Raw genomic sequence first — 19,005 nt, forward strand, 5'->3', positions numbered from 1 at the left:
CATTCTATTATATCAATTTCTTTGAATCTATAAATAGTACACTTTCAGAAATCATTCTGCTTTCAATCAGAACCCTTCGTAATTCTAAACATTCATTGAAATCTCAGCACTTTAGTGTTTGCTCTAAAAGATAGCATGGTTTGTAAATGAAAAACCCTAAAAATGTCAAAAAAAGTTAAAACCATAATACCTCTGATCTGCTATTTTGTATCCAAATACTGTAATATATATCTTGTTTTTAAAATCGACACAAATCTTTTCTGATTAGGGTCGTCAGTTTTCCAACCGAATGTTGGTTGTTCTTTCCGGACACTCCCGCTTCACCAATAGTAAAAACGAACCGCCACGAAATCACGCAATGTGCTGAACGAAGCATTTGACACTCATATAAACACTTATGTTATATAATTGCCACTGCTATTCTTTACAGTCTGTTTTTTCTCTCTATCATTTGTGTAACTGTCTTTAAATGTTTCTATTCCAATATGCAAAAGAAATAAAATAAAAAATAATAATAAATATATTTTATATTTGACTGCTTGTTATATATACATAGTGTTGTCTAAAATAACTATTTGATGGATGTGTTATTATTTGTTTCACGCCACTTTCAACACTAATGTCCTATTTCGTGTTAGTAATTTTTTCATGGTGGAGGAAGCCGGTGTTCCCAGAGAGAAACGCCGACATTCAGTAGGAAAACCGACAATCTTACGATTAAACTGTTTCATCTTTTTTGGTGTCGAAGACATCTATAGCTGATATTTAGGAATTGGTTTTGAGCTTTATTAAAACACGTTCAGTGACCTATAGTTGCTTAGCTTTGCTTGCCACATCTCTCGTTTTCATAATGAGGGCAAGTTGTATATTTTGATATACATGTTTTTATCTGTTTTATTAAAATATTCAGTGAATTTACCAAATAGAATTAACTACTATTCCTGATGAAGATCATTGGAAGTGTGTAATGTTTTCATGTAAGAAAGGATGTTTCTACAGAAATTAAAACCGAATTCAAATGAAATATACATATGAAACGAAATTAATCCATCATGAAATTAAAAAAAATCAATTCAATTTCGTTCAATTTTTGTTCACGCTTAATTATAACAGGTCTTTAGATTTTTAATAAATACATACATTTTAAATGGTGCTTTACGAATAATTATCACAGGATTGATGTACCGTTTATAAAAATATTGAACATATTATTATATGAAAATTGAACTACCAGTATGAATAATATTCCATTTAACTGGTGTGCAATACATATCAATATGACAATAATATACCAGGTACACTTTGTTTTTTAAATCTAAGATGTTTATCGCACAAGAAAAAATCATAAAATTAAAATAAAACCTTTATAAAACTTATCATTAACTTAATCAACATTATAATTTTATAAAGCTTTTGTACTTTTACATCCTTGTGCGTCAGATTATAGCGTTCAAACATTCCTTCAGACATAGCTTCAGATATATAAAATATATTAAAAGTTCTTGTTTTTAGGAATTGCGGTTAAACTAATCAGCCCTTGAAGAAACAAAAAAGAAAATCACAAAAATACAGAGTTCCGACGAAAATTATAAACGGAAAGTTGGGAAAAAAATCCACTATATTGAATAATAACGGCAATAACAGTATACCGCTATTCTTAAGCCATAAATCAATTGAGAGAAAATAAATCCGGTTAACAAACTAAAACCGAGGGAAACACACCAACTATTAGAGAAAAACAACGAAACAACAGAAATACTGAAGTGCAACAAAAACAAACGACAATGCAACATACGAAAAAAAAAGATCTATACGATAACAACTGACATTTTCCTGACTTGGTACAGGAATATTTTACTGCTGGTTATATATAAAAAGTGTTGTCTAAAATAGCTACTTGATGGATGTGTTATTATTTGTTTATGTTCGCAGAGTGATCAAATTGAAAATGAGTCGAAGAGACTACAACTCAACCAAAAGCAGAGAACAAAACAGAACAACCAATGGGTCTTCAACAAGTGAGATGGAAGCGGGAAATGTGTCAAAGGGACTACAACTCAACTAAAGAGGAGAAAACAGGCGCAAACATATGGTGGGGTTAAACAGCTTTTGTGAGATCTCAACCCTCCTTTGTAAATCTAAGCACTGTAGGATAAACAATTCACAATGCACACAGTGAAGATCAGTTTAAAATAAGTCTGCGTTCGATTTAAGAATAGGTATCATAAAATATTAAGAACATTTACAATAATCAACATACATTTACAACGGACTACTAACAGTTACTGACATGTAATATTCATACCTCATTTTATCATCGTATATGAGCCCTCTTACACCATACACTTTATCCCGGTTTTCGGCATTTCAATGTTCTGCAAGTTTATTCAATAAGTCCTTCAATAGCTTTGATTCGACTGCATCTCATGAGTCTTATGTAGACATAAAGCAGGTGTACCGTGACAAATAATATCTTTGCTGACTTGCGTATAGCAATCTTGACCCTTTAAAATTTAGACATCCATTGTAAACAATGTATGCGATAATGAATATAAAATCTGCCTACAAAATCAAGATATCACCTTAAAAATCCAAAGTTACATTTGGGAATTTTTTGTCCTGGGTATTTACCATAACCTTATCAACATCAAAGCCCAAATTAACAATCATGCATTTAATCAAAAAATGAAATAGCAGATATAAACATGGGTTATTACAATCATTTAAGACATAAGATTCTTAAAAATACATTGGCATACAAATTGAAAATGTACCACAACATATTTTTTGACAATAAACATCCCTTCAGTTTTGAAGCATATGATCCAAATCCATGTCCTTTCTATTGCAGTACTAGTGCAGTACATACCGATAGCGCAAAACATGTAATTCATTCATTATATATCTTTAAATTACATAGCCTTTTAATATCGACGTGAGGCCCTCATACTATTCTAATGTTGTTTCAACTTTTTTTGTTTAAACGTAGTCAAGTCATGTCATATACTTTTAATTTGTATTGTCTTCTTGATTGTGTGTACAGTATGTTACTATGTATATATTCGATTGTACGACACGAGTTAGGACTGTATAGTCAGTCAAGTCTTCAAAAACCCACATCAACATACAGTCGATTGAAAAGCTCTCTAAAAGCTCGTAATTGAACGTTTGTACATTTCTACTGTAACCAAAAAAAATAAACTATAAATCTATTAAGAATGATATTGCAAATTTAGAAATTAAACGTTCCGATATAACCAAACGTATTTTTCAAGTAGATATTTGTATGAGTCAGATTACTATTTGCATGTTTGTGGCCTATAATGGCCTAGCCACTTTTCGATCATTTTTTGTGTTTCCTTTACAGGTTTGTATACAATTATATCATTTACAATGTACAAGGTTATCTTTGCACTGCTATAGGTAAAACTAATAATCGTAAGTTAACAGAAAAGGCAAAGGATATAGTTTTAACCAGGATTTACCCGCCATTTTTCTTCTGAAAATGACTTTCCAATCCAGAAATATGACAATTGTTTTCCACTCGTTCTTTTGGTTGATTACAATTGATTTTGTCAGTTTGAATGAACTTACCCTTTTTGAATTTCCCTTGCAATTATGTATATATGTTATATTTTTTTAGTTTGTGTTTTATATCCTATCCTATTCTCAATTAACACTTTATAAATCTTAAAATGAGTTCCGTGATTGTATCATAAGTAACAAATAAACTCATCATAGATACCAGGATTCTTAAGATTTTATATATAACTTCTTACTTAAAAACAAATGTTCAAGCCAACAAGTGTCACTTGATGTAGAAAGGAAAGGCAAATTAACATAATTTGACAAAATTCAATATGTTTTACAAGTGCATACCTTTTTAGATATATCAAAAGTTTATTATAGTTAAACCATTATTAGTCATTCTACTGTGCACCCATATTTATACGATAAACCTTTTATGTGTTCTTCAAATAGACTTGTTTGATTTTAAAGGGCGAAAAAAACTAAAAATAACTCGAATCATCACTTCCTGTTGTCTTCTACACGTATTATACAACAGTACGTTTTCTTATGATCTTGTGATCAATGTACAAATATATAAGACAAGACATAATAACTTTAAACATCACTGGATTTACCGAACTTTATAGATAACAGTTATATATATATATATTCTTCCGGGTCTATGAAAGCATACCTTTTACATGTATTTTGATCGTAGTTTTCATTTCACTAGGCACGAAAATTTGGAATTCGAGTAACTATCATACATATAAAAATATGCATACATGTATATGTGTAGAGAGAAATACAAAATAAAAATCTGTGGACGCACTCGAAACAATGGATTTATCAGAAGTTCAAGGAAAACTTTGTCCACAGAACGTTATACTGGACAGTGACATAGTCACCAGGACAGGAGAACTGGTTCCTGCTGGAACAGAGATTTGTGTTTTATTATGCGAACAACTGGTACTTTGTGCTGGTGATGGGGATTATTTAAATGTCAATGTTCTTGGCAGTACAAAAACGACAGACAAACATGAAAAAATATATTTAAACCCTGGAAATCAGGAATTATTTGCTGACATTCATTGCACTGGAGAAACATATAAAACGGTAGACGAGCTGTGTCGTGAATATCCTCGCTATTTTTCTTGCAAAAATGATTTGTTTGCAATGGATAAAAAAGACTGTACTGTCAGAGTGAACAGTGGCGAGAAACTCGAATTTAAAACGATACAGTGTATAGAAAGCAGTTTAGCAGCAATAGCCAAAGGTGGACAACAGACTTACACCAATGTCAGGATAACCACGAAAACATCAAACGTTGTGCTTTGTAGCCGTAATGGCTGTGACATTCAGATACCATCTGCCTGTAAACATACCTTCCAGGGCCTTGAAGACCCTAATCATTACACACCACGCGAGTTGTTACAAAATTTTCCTCTTCCAAGGCAAGTCAAAATAATTGACGAAAGTCTTAATAAATTGGGATTACCGTATATATGTTCTAACGAACTCAATTTGCAGACAGTTACAACGAACCATTTTCTATTGTTTACATCCGGATTCAAAACTGGCCCTCCTGTATCAGGATTTGAACTGCGACACCAAGTTAAGTGTTGTGAATTAATCGACCCAACTGCAGTGAAACTCAGAAGACGTATAGACAACAGTCAGATTGGCGAGACGTTCTCCACAGTATTTTTGTTTGAAAAAGTACAAGGTGACCAAATAGTATTTTCTGTGATTGGTAGAAAGTGTTCCACTCCAGTATCAAGATTAAAAGCGGGACGACAGCATTATATGGGTAAATCCTATGCATTTTTATAGCATAACCTTCTGACTTTGTGCTTTTGCAATAATGTTATAGATATTGATTGATCATGCAACTTTCAAAACTTAACTGAACAAAAAACTAATTTTAGAGCGTATACCAAAAAACAAGTGGGTAAATCAACAATCAGTCAACGATATGATGGTGTGACGAAAATTTCACACGAAAGTGTTTTTAAAATTTAAGAAAAGAATGAAATTATCAATGATTCTAAAGTCAGGACCGTAAACTCAGTGAATGATAATAGACAATTATAGCATTAATAATCATTATCATAAAACATCGGCTGGACTGATTTTAAAAGGTCTTTTGAACAAATATGACAAAAACATCATCAGTTGTCATTACATTGGAGCTTTGAATAGGTGTTTGACCATTTAATTTGTTCTATCCCTTTGCTTGCTTTTCATTACAACTATTCCAGAACTTATTTTTTAATTTGGTTATTAAGTATAAAAAATAATAGAATTAATTATTGCTCGAGTGTAAATATAATATTTTGTTTGCTATCCCTTTTTTGATTATCATGTTTTCAATTTCGTAAAAACATCTACTATATGACTTTGTAATTTCAAAGTAAGTCAAATGACTAGATAATACGACGGGGAAAATATAAGATATTTTAACATGAACTTGAAAAAAGGAAACTCATTAAGTAATCACTTATTAAAAGTATAATTCAACTAGATAAGAATTTGACCTAATTTTTATTTAGTCAAATAAATTGTTTTTACTTCCTGCATTACTCAAATAACACACACTCGACTATTATCTAATCTTTAACTACATGCTAATTCATTATTTGTGCATATATACATTGAGATGATGCAATCTCGTTCCAATTGATTAAAAGATTTCATTAAATAAAAAATAAAAAATTGTTACAAATCTTTTAATGTAGCGAGGGTAACCTCTTTTTAGCTCACCTGGCCCGAAGGGCCAAGTGAGCTTATGCCATCACTTGGCGTCCGTCGTCGTCCGTCGTCTGTCGTCTGTCGTCTGTCGTCGTCCGTGGTCGTCTGTCGTCGTAAACTATTTCAAGAATATTCTCCTCTGAAACTTCCAAACTTTAACTGAATGTTCCTTAGGGTATCTAGTTTATAAATTGTATCCGAAGTTTTGATCTATCAACAAACATGGTCGCCATTGCTAAAAATAGAACATAGGGGTCAAATGCAGTTTTTGGCTTATAACTCAAAAACCAAAGCATTTAAAGCAAATCTGACCTGTGGTATAATTGTTTATCAGGTCAAGATCTATCTGCCCTGAAATTTTCAGATGAATCAGACAACCCGTTGTTAGGTTGCTGCCCCTGAATTAGTAATTTTAAAGAAATTTTGCTGTTTTTGGTTATTATCTTGAATATTATTATAGATAGAGATAAACTGTAAACAGCAATAACGTTCAGCAAAGTAAGATTCACAAATAAGTGAACATGACGGAAATGGTCAGTTGACCCCTTTAGGAGTAATTGCCCATTATAGTCAATTTTTAACCATTTTTCGTAAATCTTAGTAATCTTTTACAAAAATCTTCTCCTTTGAAACTACTGGGCCAAATACTTCCAAACTTTAACTGAATGTTCCTTAGGGTATCTGGTTTGTAAATTATATCCGAAGTTTTGATCTATCAACAAACATGGTCGTCATTGCTAAAAATAGAACATAGGGGTCAAATGCAGTTTTTGGCTTATAACTCAATAACCAAAGCATTTAGAGCAAATCTGACATGGGGTAATATTGTTAATCAGGTCAATATCTATCTGCCCTGAAATTTTCAGATAAATCAGACAACCTGTTGTTGGGTTGCTGCCCCTGAATTGATAATTTTAAGGAAATTTTGCTGTTTTTGTTTATTATCTTGAATATTATTATAGATAGAGATAAACTGTATACAGCAATAATGTTCAGCAAAGTCAGATCTACAAATAAGTCAATTTGACCAAAATTATCAATTGATCCCTTAAGGAGTTATTGCCCTTTAAAGACTTTTTTCACAATTTGTTCATCATGTTGACTTTAAAAAATCTTCTCCTTTGAAACTGCTGTATCAATTTCAGCCAAAGATAGGCTAAATGAGTTTCAGAGTATCTAGTATAAATTTTATATTTTATTTCCTTGTATGTCAAGAAACATAGCTCCTATGGCTAAAATAGAACATAGGAGAAAATGATTATTTTTTTTGGCTTTTGAAGAAAATAGGACGATCCAAAGAACATTTAAATAAATTGAAAAGCCAAAATAATCACTGATGAGAGATTTAACCAAAAGAATTAAGGTGAGCGATTCAGGCTCTTGAGAGCCTCTTGTTTTATTTATATTTTGATTGACAGAATTTCGTAACAATAGTGTTCGTCTGGTTTTTCAGGAACCTGTTGTAAGAAAAAAAAAAACCTTCTTCTTTGTGTATTGGAGCACTATACAAATCTCAAAGGTCTTTTTTATTCGAGCGTCACTGATGAGCCTCAGACAAAACGAATCATATTTACTATGAGGATTTATATATGGGCGATTCTTTTGGATCATTTGCATAGTCCGTTTTTTAGAAACCGATTTTGTTTTCAAGCTTTGGTAAGGATGCAAAAACAACAAAACTTGAAGTAAGAAACGTGTATCCTTTAATAGCTACACACACTTGAATGAAAGAACATGTTTTATTGAACTTTTTGTTTGGTCAATTCAAAAAGCAAAACGTATGATACTTCAATAAAACATCAAATTCTTTAGATATTCACCAGTTTGTCTGCCATTCATCAATATTTATGTTTATTATTTGTGCAAAATATCTTCTGTATATGTAAGACTGCAAAATCTTCTACCTTAGCATGAATTTGGGGCATGTCAGTATAATTTAGACATGAGAAAAATAGTTATATTTTTGGCCTAATTATTTACCAAGAATTCACAAATTACGTTAATCCAAGTCTTAAATGTCCCTATAGACAAGAATAGTAAAGTTAGGATAAATAAACACCATCCTCCAAAACAGCAAATAATAATCATCGTTTATTGAATCGGAATACATTTGTTTTATAAGACTGTGAGACAGTATAGTGTTGAGGGTATAACGCATCAGAAAGTGTATAACTCTCATCAAAGGCTCATTGACGGGTGTCTTAAGTTCACTCAGGTTCATCTGACCACTTTGTTCTAAAAATGTCTCGCACCAAGTGTGGAAAATAGCAGTTTTTATCTTACATAGTTGGGACCTTCAAATGGTCAGAAGTGGTCTAACGCTGACATGTGGTAATGCTATGATTTTTTAGTATTTGACTCTCTATGAAACACACGGCAATAATTGTGGAAAAAGATATGTTTTCATCTAAAAGCGCTTCCGTGAAGTATCAACGCCCATTGTTGACTGCTTTGTCGGACAGTACGAACAGAAATCGCTTTGCAAGGATATGTAGTTTTTTCTTAGTCTAGAAATAGGTTTAAATTGGCCTTTTTTTCATTTAAAATTTCTGTATAATTTTCAAATGTGATATTCGAATATTTCAAATGTGATATTCGAATATTTCAAATGTGATATTCGAATATTCCAGATGTCCATCATGTTCATATATTTATTAAAACCAAAAAAATGAGATTTTTCTATTATATTCCTCCTGGTACAAAGTTTCAGAATAAAAGAGCATCTTTAAAAACAAGACTGTTTCAAATCTATTGTGATGGAGGCCGATATTTTGGTCCTTTTTCGGTACGGTTTTAGCTTCTCAGTCTGGAACGACTTTTAACATACGTACTCCTTTTCATTTTTTATTGCATCTCTCTACAAGCATTCTTTTTAATGTTAACCATATAAAGATAATAATGTGGGATTTATTTTGGCATTCCGCTATTATCACGTAGAACTATACACTCTGGTTTATACTTTTTTTATTATAATAGTTATCAAAGGCACCAGGATTATAACTTAGTACGCCAGACGCGCGTTTCGTCTTCATAAGACTCATCAGTGACGCTCATATCAAAATATTTATAAAGCCAAATAAGTACAAAGTTGAAGAGAATTGAGGATCAAAAATTCCAAAAAGTGGTGCCAAATACGGCTAAGGTAATCTATGCCTGGGATAAGAAAATCCTTAGTTTTTGAAAAATTCAAAATTTTGTAGACAGGAAATTTATAAAAACGACCAAATTATTGATATTCATGTCAACACCGAAGTTTTGACTACTGGGCTGCTTTCCAAAAACTTCACTGCATCATAAGTAAAATCTAATTTGAAGTTAGATTCAGCATGTGTCATTCTTTAATGTGAAATCCCAAATTATTGGAAAATAAAACAAATCGGCACATTTTTTTTCAGATATGAACGTATCTAAAGAAAAAACTGCAGCACATAAGATGTCATCTAGTGACTCGGGATTTGCAGAGGCTGACTTAGAATCATGTGCGTCGACGCTTACGATTGAAAAGGGAAGACCTTCATTTAAGCAAACTAAGCTCCCACATTCCGAATGTCGTACTTCCGATAGATTATCTACTAAAGAGGAGTACTTAAATCCAATCGACAAAGACAATACCACATCCGACCGCTCATCTGGAGAATATGTAGATGTTAGATTAGACGGAGAACAAACACCGCCATTACCAGAACGGAAATACCTTGATCTTCCGATTGAACAAAAGGATAATCATACAAAATATGATACAGATCAAGTCAAACCCGATGAAGGAGCAAATAAAAAATCAGAGACAAATAATAAAGAACCTGAAAAGAAATCGGATATTAGACAGCCAGAGAGTGACATTGGATCGATGACAATGATTGAACTCGAAAATCTACTTAAAAGTGTAAAGCTTAATAAATTTGCTGAAATGTGCTGTGAAGAACAAATTGATGGAGAGTTTTTCATGGAAATGAATGATGAAATTCTGCAAGAGGAACCGTTTAGTTTGAGACGGTTCGATATATTGAAAGTGAAAAAATTACAGGGTGGATGGAAACCAAAATAAGTATAAGGATATTCCCAAGTATAACATCCCGACATTTGTTATGTGACTACAATTAAGGTAAACATGTGTTCACTCAGAAATAATGTTAGTAACCAATAGATTGATAATTCAATATGTGTGCGATATCTACATTCATCATTTTAAAACATGTGTACTCCTACAGAATATTTAGTTTTATTTCTATAGTATAAAAGATAAATACTTAGTTTTTCGTAGTCATATACAATTATTATGATCTAGTTGCATGCAGAACAGTCACCCCACATCTTCCTATATCTATTAAACAATGTCTGCCAAAATCGTATGTATGTAACACGTAATGGAGGAAACTGACCATATATACCTGCACGAACAAATTATCACGACGGTAATAACGCAGGCACTTGGGTCATAGGTACCATACTTGTTATCATCATTTTTATTAGCTCACCTGGCCTAAAAGACCATGTGAGTTTTTCTCATCACTTGGCGTCCGTCGTCGTCGTCGGCGTCGTCGTCGTCTGTCGTCGTTAACAATTTTTCAAACATCTTCTCCTCTGAAACTACTGAATGGATTTGACTGAAACTTAGCATTATTGTTCCTTATATTATCCTGCACAAAGTGTGTGCTTCGATTTTTGATCCGTCAAAAAACATGGCCGGCGTTACTTAAAATAGAACATAGGGGTCAAATGCAGTTTTTGGCTTATATCTCAAAAACGAAAGCATTTAGAGCAAATCTGACATGGGGGTTAAAATGTTCATTAGGTCAAGATCTATTAGCCCTGAAATTTTCAGATGAATCAAACAAACCACTGTTGGGTTGCTGCCACTTAATTGGTAATTTTAAGGAAATTTTAAAGTTTTTGTGAATTTTGTCATTATCTTGAATATTATTATAGATAAAGATACACTGTAAACAGCAAAAATGATCAGCAAAGTAAGATCTACAAATAAGTTAAATGACCAAAATTTTCAATTGACCCCTTAAGGGGTTACTGTCCTTTAATGACAACTTTTCACAATTTGTTAATCATATTTGCTAACTTTAAAAAATCGTCTCCTCTAAAACTACTCAACCAAATTCAACCAAACATCAACTGAATGATCAGTAGGGTGTATAAAATAAAGTGTGTGCTTTATTTTTTATTTCGTCAAAAACATGGCCGTCATGGCTAAAAATAGAACACAGGGTAAAATGCAGTTTTTGGCTTATATCTCAAAAACTCTAGTATTTAGAGCAAATAAGACAAGAAGTTAAAGTATTAATTAGGTCAAGGTCTACCTGTCCTGAAATTGTCAGCCGATTTGGGTAACTGGTTTTTCAGGTATAATGCCCCTGAATTGATGATTTCAAAGACATTTTGCGGTTTTTGGTTATTATCTTGAATATTATTATAGATACAGATAAACTGTTAATAGCAAAAATGTTTAGCAAAGTAAGATCTACAAATAAGTCAATTTGACCAAAATTGTCTTTTTATCCCTTAATGAGTAATTGTCCTTTAAAGACTTTTTTCACAATTTGTTCATCATGTTGACTTACTTTAAACAATCTTCTTCTTTGAAACTGCTGTATCAATTTCAGCCAAACTTAGGCTAGATGAGTTTCAGAGTATGTAGTATAAATTTTATGTTTCATTTCCATGTATGTCAAGAAACATAGCTTCTATGGCTAAAATAGAACATAGGAGAAAATGATTATTTTTTTTTTTGCTTTTGAAGAAAATAGGACGATTCAAAGAACATTTAAATAAATTGAAAAGCCAAAATAATCATTGATAAAAGATTTAACAAAAAAATTAAGGTGAGCGATTCAGGCTCTTTACAATAAATGTACAACTTTTATGTATTTAATGTTCCCCAGCTTGTTTTTATGACAGTAGAACTGTTTTGTTTGGAGCGTCGAAAACTATGTACACGAAACGCTAATCTAAAGTCATAGATTTTAAATAAAATTTTCTGACATGTAAAATAAAATGTAAAATCACAAAAATACTGAACTCCGAGGAAAATTCAAAACGGAAAGCCCCTAATCAAATGGCAAAACCAAAAGCTCAAACCAATTAAACGAATGCATGTATAACAACTGTCATATTCCTGACTTGGTACAGGCAATTTCTTATGTAGAACATGGTAGATTGAACCTGGTTTTAAAGCGCTAATCCACTCACTTGAACGACATTCGCATCAAATCCAATATATTGGCAACGATGCGTGAACAGAACAAACAGACATGTGCCTGTTCCAAGTCAGGAGTTTTTAATTCAGTGGTTGCCGTTTGTTTATGTGTTTCATATTTTTCGTTCATTTTTTATATAAATAAGGCCGTTAGTTTTCTCGTTAGAATTGTTTTACATTGTCTTTTCGGGGCCTTTGATAGCTGACTATGCGGTATTGGCTTTGATCATTGTTGAAGGTCGTACGGTGACCTATAGTTGTTAATGTCTGTAACATTTTGGTCTCTTGTGGACAATTGTCTCATTGGCAATCATATCACATCTTCTTTTTTATATACTAGTAATGGGTAAAAAAGTCAAAATTAAGGGAACAGCTGTCAACATTATGTTACAATCTTAATCACAATAAAAAGAAACAAATATTGAACAAAGACGCACAAAAAGTCATATATCAAGTTTAACAACCTTATTCATTGCTTTTTTTATTTTTGCATTTTATTTCTGTATGTTAAATCCACCTATAAAGGATTGAAATACTTTTACTTGTAAACGTGACACAAGTAGAGATATAAAATAGTTGCATCGTTCAAAGTATAAAAATAACATAGTCTATAGTTCTTTAAGGTATATCCTCTGCAGAATGTGAATTAGAACTTTACCTTGTCCTTCTTGCTGTTGTCTATGTGCTTATTGTGTATTTCTTCTATAAAAAAGGAAGAGCCACGTTATTATGTATCAAAGAAACACAAAAGGGCATATAGACAAAGCATTTGCATTTATGAAAGACAAGAATACAAAAATCATAATAAAACAATAACACAATGGCGGGATGTATAAATACAGTCACGTCATAAGTATCAAAGAAACACAAAAAGCGACGAGGACAAAGCACATAAGCAAACACCACAGATAATACAAATAAAACAATGACTGGATGCAGAGCCACATCAAATATATATTACACAAAAAAAAAGACCAAACAGTAAGAGTAAAAATATTTATCAAGACAAATAAAAGAACACTTAAACACGTTACTAAGATGATAACGTCGTTTGCAGAATCTATACTTTAAGGCCATCGTATATTATTTGTGAAGTTGATATTGAATATTTAGCAACAAGATCTTGGTACCTTCCGATGAACTTTTTTAGAGAAAGGACGAGACGTTCTTTGACATACAGCTGGTTCATCAACACCGGTGACGTTTTGCAAAGTCTAAGTAAAAGCTGCAAGCTCTTGGCTATCGAATAATTTGGGGAATATATATCGCATATGCAGGTGAAGTTTGGTTATTGCTACTAAGGATATTTCAAACTCAAGACATTCCTCGATCAAATTATTGATATCCATGTCAACACCGAATTGTTGACTACTGGGCTGGTGATGCCCTCGGGAACAATCCGAAAAAACTCAAAATGCACCTGTCCTAAGTCAGAAATCTGATGTTCATAAGTTGTCTGTTGTTGGTGTGGTTCATTATAGTGTTCCTTATGTCTTGTTTTATGTAAATCAGATCGTTGGTTATCCCGTTTGAATTGATTTTTGCTAGCAATTTTTGGGTCCTCTTATAGCTTGCTGTACGGTGTGATCCAAGCCCCATGTTGAAAATCGTAACTTTGACTTTTATAAATTGTGACTGGTATTGATAGTTGTCTCATTGGCTCTCACACCACATCTTCTTATGATTATTATCTATAATTCACAGATATTAATTTTACTAGGACATAAACAGCAGATATACTTTAGGTTGAACGTTCAGGGAAGATATTCTTATTTCAAGGTCATTCAAATCGGGAATTAACTGCACAATTAATTTGCACAAGAAAGGCCCGTGCAACAGTTCAATAATTTAACTAAATCATGAGATTCGAATTGCAGCCAATGCCAAAACCAATACAGTACATCTGCATTGCATTACATGCATGTAGTGGTTTTTTTTATTATTGTTGTACTATCGGCTTTAAGATGTTGGGGTTTTGTCTGAACTCTTTTCTTGACAAGTTTGTATTTCAATCATGTACATTCGATTATGGTGTTTTATTTCTAAAGTTCAAATAAACTGTAAACGATGTAAGTCCATCAGTGGGTTTTTTTTTCGTGTACACCATCCTTTTTTCAATTGATATTTATGATTCATAAGTAAAGTTCCGTGATTTTATCTTGATTTACAAGTGGCTACTTGTTACTTTCAAGGAAATTGCAAGCAAACCAGTGAAAGCTACTCCTGAAATGAAATACAAAATTTACATTTAATAACACAATTCAATAATTTCACTCTATTAATTGTTGCTTGAAACAAAAGTAAACTATTAAAATAACTATGCTGTTATTATATTTAAATCCAATCTAAATATCAATTACACATATCCACTTGTACAGTATGCTTTTTATGATTTATTCAAATTGAACTGTTATAAATAAAAGGACAAAATGAGCTAAAAATAACTAATGCCTTCCTGTTTTATTATACCCATATTATAAACAATGCACTTTCAAAAGATAATGTGATAAATGTTAAAACTGAAATAAAAAGACATCACAATAGTAAAATTCTCTGGATTAATCATACTATAAATAAAAATTCTTTATACACATATTTTCTGTTCTACAACACCATTTAAACTGCTTGTATTCAAATAAATTGGAATTTGAACAACTGTCTATATAAATATATAATACGAGCTGTGAAACCAAATAATGGATTTGTCAGATGTTCAAGAAAAACTTTATCCACAGAAAATCATACTGGATACTAGCATACAAACAGTGACAGGAGAACCAGTTCCTGCTGGAACAGAAATCTGCGTTTTACTTTGTGATAAACTAGTAGTTTGTGTTGATGATGAAGATTATGTAAATGTCAATATTGGATGCAGTAAGGAAACTACCGACAGATTTGATAGAATATATCTTAATCCTGGAAATCAGGAATCCTTTGCTGACATTCATCGCAATGGGGAAACATTTAACTCGTTTGAAAAGTTGTGCTGTGAACGTCCTCGCTTTTTTTCCTGTAGTAATGATCTTTTTGCATTTGATGGAAATGATTGTGTCAAAGTAAAGAGTGGAGAGAAACTAGAATTTAAGACGATACAGGCTGACACTAACGTAAGGAAAACACCGAAAACATCAATCGTTGTGCTTAGTAACCGTGAAAACTATCAAGTTCATATACCATCTGCAAATAACTATACCTTCCAGGGCCTTGAGGACCCCAATCATTACACATCACACGAGTTGATAGATAATTTTCCTTTACCAAGACAAGTGAAAATTATTGACGAAAGATTAGGAGTATCGTATAGATGTTCTAAAGAACTCAATTTGCAGTCAGTTACAACAAAATATTTTCTATTGTTTACATCCGAACTCAAAACCGGCCCTCCAATATCTGGATTTGAACTTCGACATCAAGTTAAGTGTTGCGAATTATACGATCCGAGAGCAGTGAAAATCCGAACACGTATTGACAACAGTCAAATTGACGATACGTTTTCTACAATATTTTTATTTGGAACAAGTCAAGATGACCGAATGGTATTTTCAGTACTTGGTAGACAGGACGCAGTTTCCAGATTAAAAGCAGGTCGACTGGATTGTAAAGGTTAGTTCTGTCATTTGTTTAGGCACAATTTATGTACCATGATTATACAATACTGTATCTTTCTTTCTAAACTTAACTACACACGAAACCATAAACATAAACAGGCAAAACGATTGGTTTTGGTTTTAGCCGAAAAACATTATCATGTTTGTTTGTTTTGTTCACACATCATTGTAATATACTGGAATTTGATAAAACTGTAATACAAGTGAGAGGTTTGGCTAGCTATAAAACCAGGTTAAATCCATCATTTTCTACATAAGTAAATGTATTTACCAAGTTAGAAATATTACAGTTGTTTTCCATTTCTTTGATGTGTATAAGCTTTTGATTTTGTCATTTGATAAGGGACATTCTGGTCTGAATTTGTCTCGGAATTTCGTATTTGTGTGATTTTACTTTTTAAATATCATGTCAAACGGTATATATTACCAATGTTATTTCAACTGATCGGGCGGAGCTTACGTTTAAATTTGCATAAGGACAGTCTATTTGAAGATGTGTGTGATAAGTATGATTCCCGTTATAATTATTACTGATTTCTAATCACCTATCAGTGTCATCAAAGGAATTTACAAAACAATGACTGGACACTTCATTGATGAGTTTATCCTAAAACACCTATCTATAGATGGACTGGTTTATTGTGACCGAATCGGTTAAACTCCGCCCAGTCAAGTGAAATAAATAGAGTAATAACATCCTAATTTTTTAGTGAATCACACATGATCTAACATTTTTTTCTTCAAATTCTGAATCAATTCAATCACAAAGGCAAATAATAGTACCTACATTCTGTACATCAAAAGTTCCTTAATTTCTGGATTAACTTTTACCAAAACGATTACCCAAATATATCCATTAAATCATTATGATTTTTTTCTATATCTTAAATATCCTGTTTTAGATCTTTTAATAAAGTAGACACTTGTTTGTTTTTTATTTAGTATAAAATAACGTCTTAACATGCTTGTCTATATCTTTGTGATTCCATTGAATAGAAAATAAAGTCGTATTCTTGTACAGTTCTAATGGCTCTTTGAATTGTACATTTTCCAACTATCGTCTGAGTCAAAAATCTTCGATTATGTTGTAAGGGAAACACTGAAGGTATGAAAGCATGTGCACTTACCAATACAAACCTTAGAGGAAGAGCATGCGTTGATTTTTGGGTTTTTTTTTAGGGGGAGAGGTTGAAAATGGACTTTTCCTTAAATAAATGTATGATACTTTCATCAGTTGAATCCTACTCACTTTCATTTACCTGTAAAATTACATTCCTTCTTGCTTCATTCCATTTTTTCACACGGTACATATTACTCTATTTATTTCACTTGACTGGGCGGAGTTAAACCGATTCGGTCACAATAAACCAGTCCATCTATAGATAGGTGTTTTAGGATAAACTCATCAATGAAGTGTCCAGTCATTGTTTTGTAAATTCCTTTGATGACACTGATAGGTGATTAGAAATCAGTAATAATTATAACGGGAATCATACTTATCACACACATCTTCAAATAGACTGTCCTTATGCAAATTTAAACGTAAGCTCCGCCCGATCAGTTGAAATAACATTGGTAATACCAACATTACAAATAAAGAAAAAAAAAATTCCCATGCTACTTTAAAATGATCTTTCTTACAACATACTATCTTTTTTTATGTAAAATATAAATAATAAAAACAATATAATATTTTCCAGATAATGACTCAGGATTTTCCGATAGTGATTTAGAATCCTGTATGTCAACGCTAGCGATAAGAAAAAGAAAAACATCCAATATCCAACATATTTCAGGTGGTAAAAACACACAATCAAAGCAAACTAAACCGAGATGTATACGTAGATTATCTACAAAAGATGACTTCTTTGGAAATTCCATCGATGATAGCAATACAACGTCCACTCGCTCCTTTAGACAATTTGTAGGCTTTAGATTGGATATAGAGAAAACATCCAACATCCAATATATTTCAGAAAGTAACAACACACTATCGAAGCAAACTAAACCGCGACGTATACGCAGATTAACTACTAAAGATGACTTCTTTCTTTACAAATTCCATCGATGATAGCGATATCACATCCGATCGATCCTCCGGAGAATATATAGGCATTATATTAGACAGAGAGTGATATAAGATCCATTACGATAATTCAACTTGATTCTGCTTAAAAATGACACGCTTTATGAATTTGCTGCAATATTTTGTGAGGAACAAATTGATGGTGATTTTTTCATAGACATGTCTGCAGAAATTTTAAAGAGGAGACGTTTAATTTGAATAGTTTCGAAATTTTTAAAGTGACAAAATTTCAGAGTCGATGGAATCCGAAATAAGTTCATTATTCATATATATCTTCCTTGCAGCGGTAATGTGAACAAATTGGGTTATGCATGTGTTTGCATAGGGAACACTTTTAAATTAGTAAACAGAACATTTTTTATTCAATCTGTTTGTAATCTCTATGTAAATCCAAAACAATTGTACTTCTATCTACAGATTATCTAATTCATTTATTTCCGAAAATCGAAAAGTTACCTTTATCACCCTCGCTTAGTCATTTAAAGTACATTACACGCTAGTTAGATAAAAAAAAATACCAGCCCGTACTTTAACCTATCAAAAATAGCATGTTTATAATTTTGTACGCCAGAATTTGTACGAGTTTCGTCTATATAACCTCATCAGTGGCTCTCGAATCACCAACAGTTAAAAGGTCAAATTTAATACAAACTTGAAGAACTAGTTAAAGCTAAAAATGTTTCTTTTTCAATAACAATACTTTTACTGTACTTTTACTGTACTTAAAAATCATTTCACCAAATCGTTAAATCTAATTCAGAAATCTGTCTTCTTAAAAGAGGGACGAAAGATACCAGAGGGACAATCAAACTCATAAAAGGAAAATAAACTGACAACGCCTGGCT

The 19,005-nt window shown here is 32.1% G+C and overlaps 2 protein-coding genes and 1 long non-coding RNA gene across 3 annotated transcripts; 2 read left to right on the top strand and 1 right to left on the bottom strand.

The window, feature by feature from the left end:
* LOC134694308 (uncharacterized) lies at positions 1-3,959 on the bottom strand. The gene is made up of 3 exons (XR_010102558.1): positions 3,880-3,959; positions 2,306-2,504; positions 1-475 (listed from the first exon to the last, which is right to left on the bottom strand). It is a non-coding gene; the product is annotated as an uncharacterized LOC134694308 (long non-coding RNA).
* LOC134694298 (uncharacterized) lies at positions 3,947-10,471 on the top strand. Its single transcript, XM_063555308.1, has 2 exons — positions 3,947-5,320; positions 9,657-10,471. The coding sequence occupies exons 1-2, from the start codon at positions 4,351-4,353 to the stop codon at positions 10,304-10,306; spliced, it is 1,620 nt and encodes a 539-aa protein (XP_063411378.1). The 5' UTR covers positions 3,947-4,350; the 3' UTR covers positions 10,307-10,471.
* A 4,535-nt stretch (positions 10,472-15,006) lies between these two features.
* Positions 15,007-18,525, top strand: LOC134711500 (uncharacterized). The gene is made up of 2 exons (XM_063572129.1): positions 15,007-16,069; positions 17,775-18,525. Exons 1-2 carry the CDS (start codon positions 15,163-15,165, stop codon positions 18,143-18,145), a joined length of 1,278 nt encoding a protein of 425 aa, XP_063428199.1. The 5' UTR covers positions 15,007-15,162; the 3' UTR covers positions 18,146-18,525.
* Positions 18,526-19,005: the final 480 nt, after the last annotated feature.

Source organism: Mytilus trossulus, chromosome 1 (genome assembly GCF_036588685.1).
Source record: "Mytilus trossulus isolate FHL-02 chromosome 1, PNRI_Mtr1.1.1.hap1, whole genome shotgun sequence".
Classification (NCBI taxonomy): domain Eukaryota; kingdom Metazoa; phylum Mollusca; class Bivalvia; order Mytilida; family Mytilidae; genus Mytilus; species Mytilus trossulus.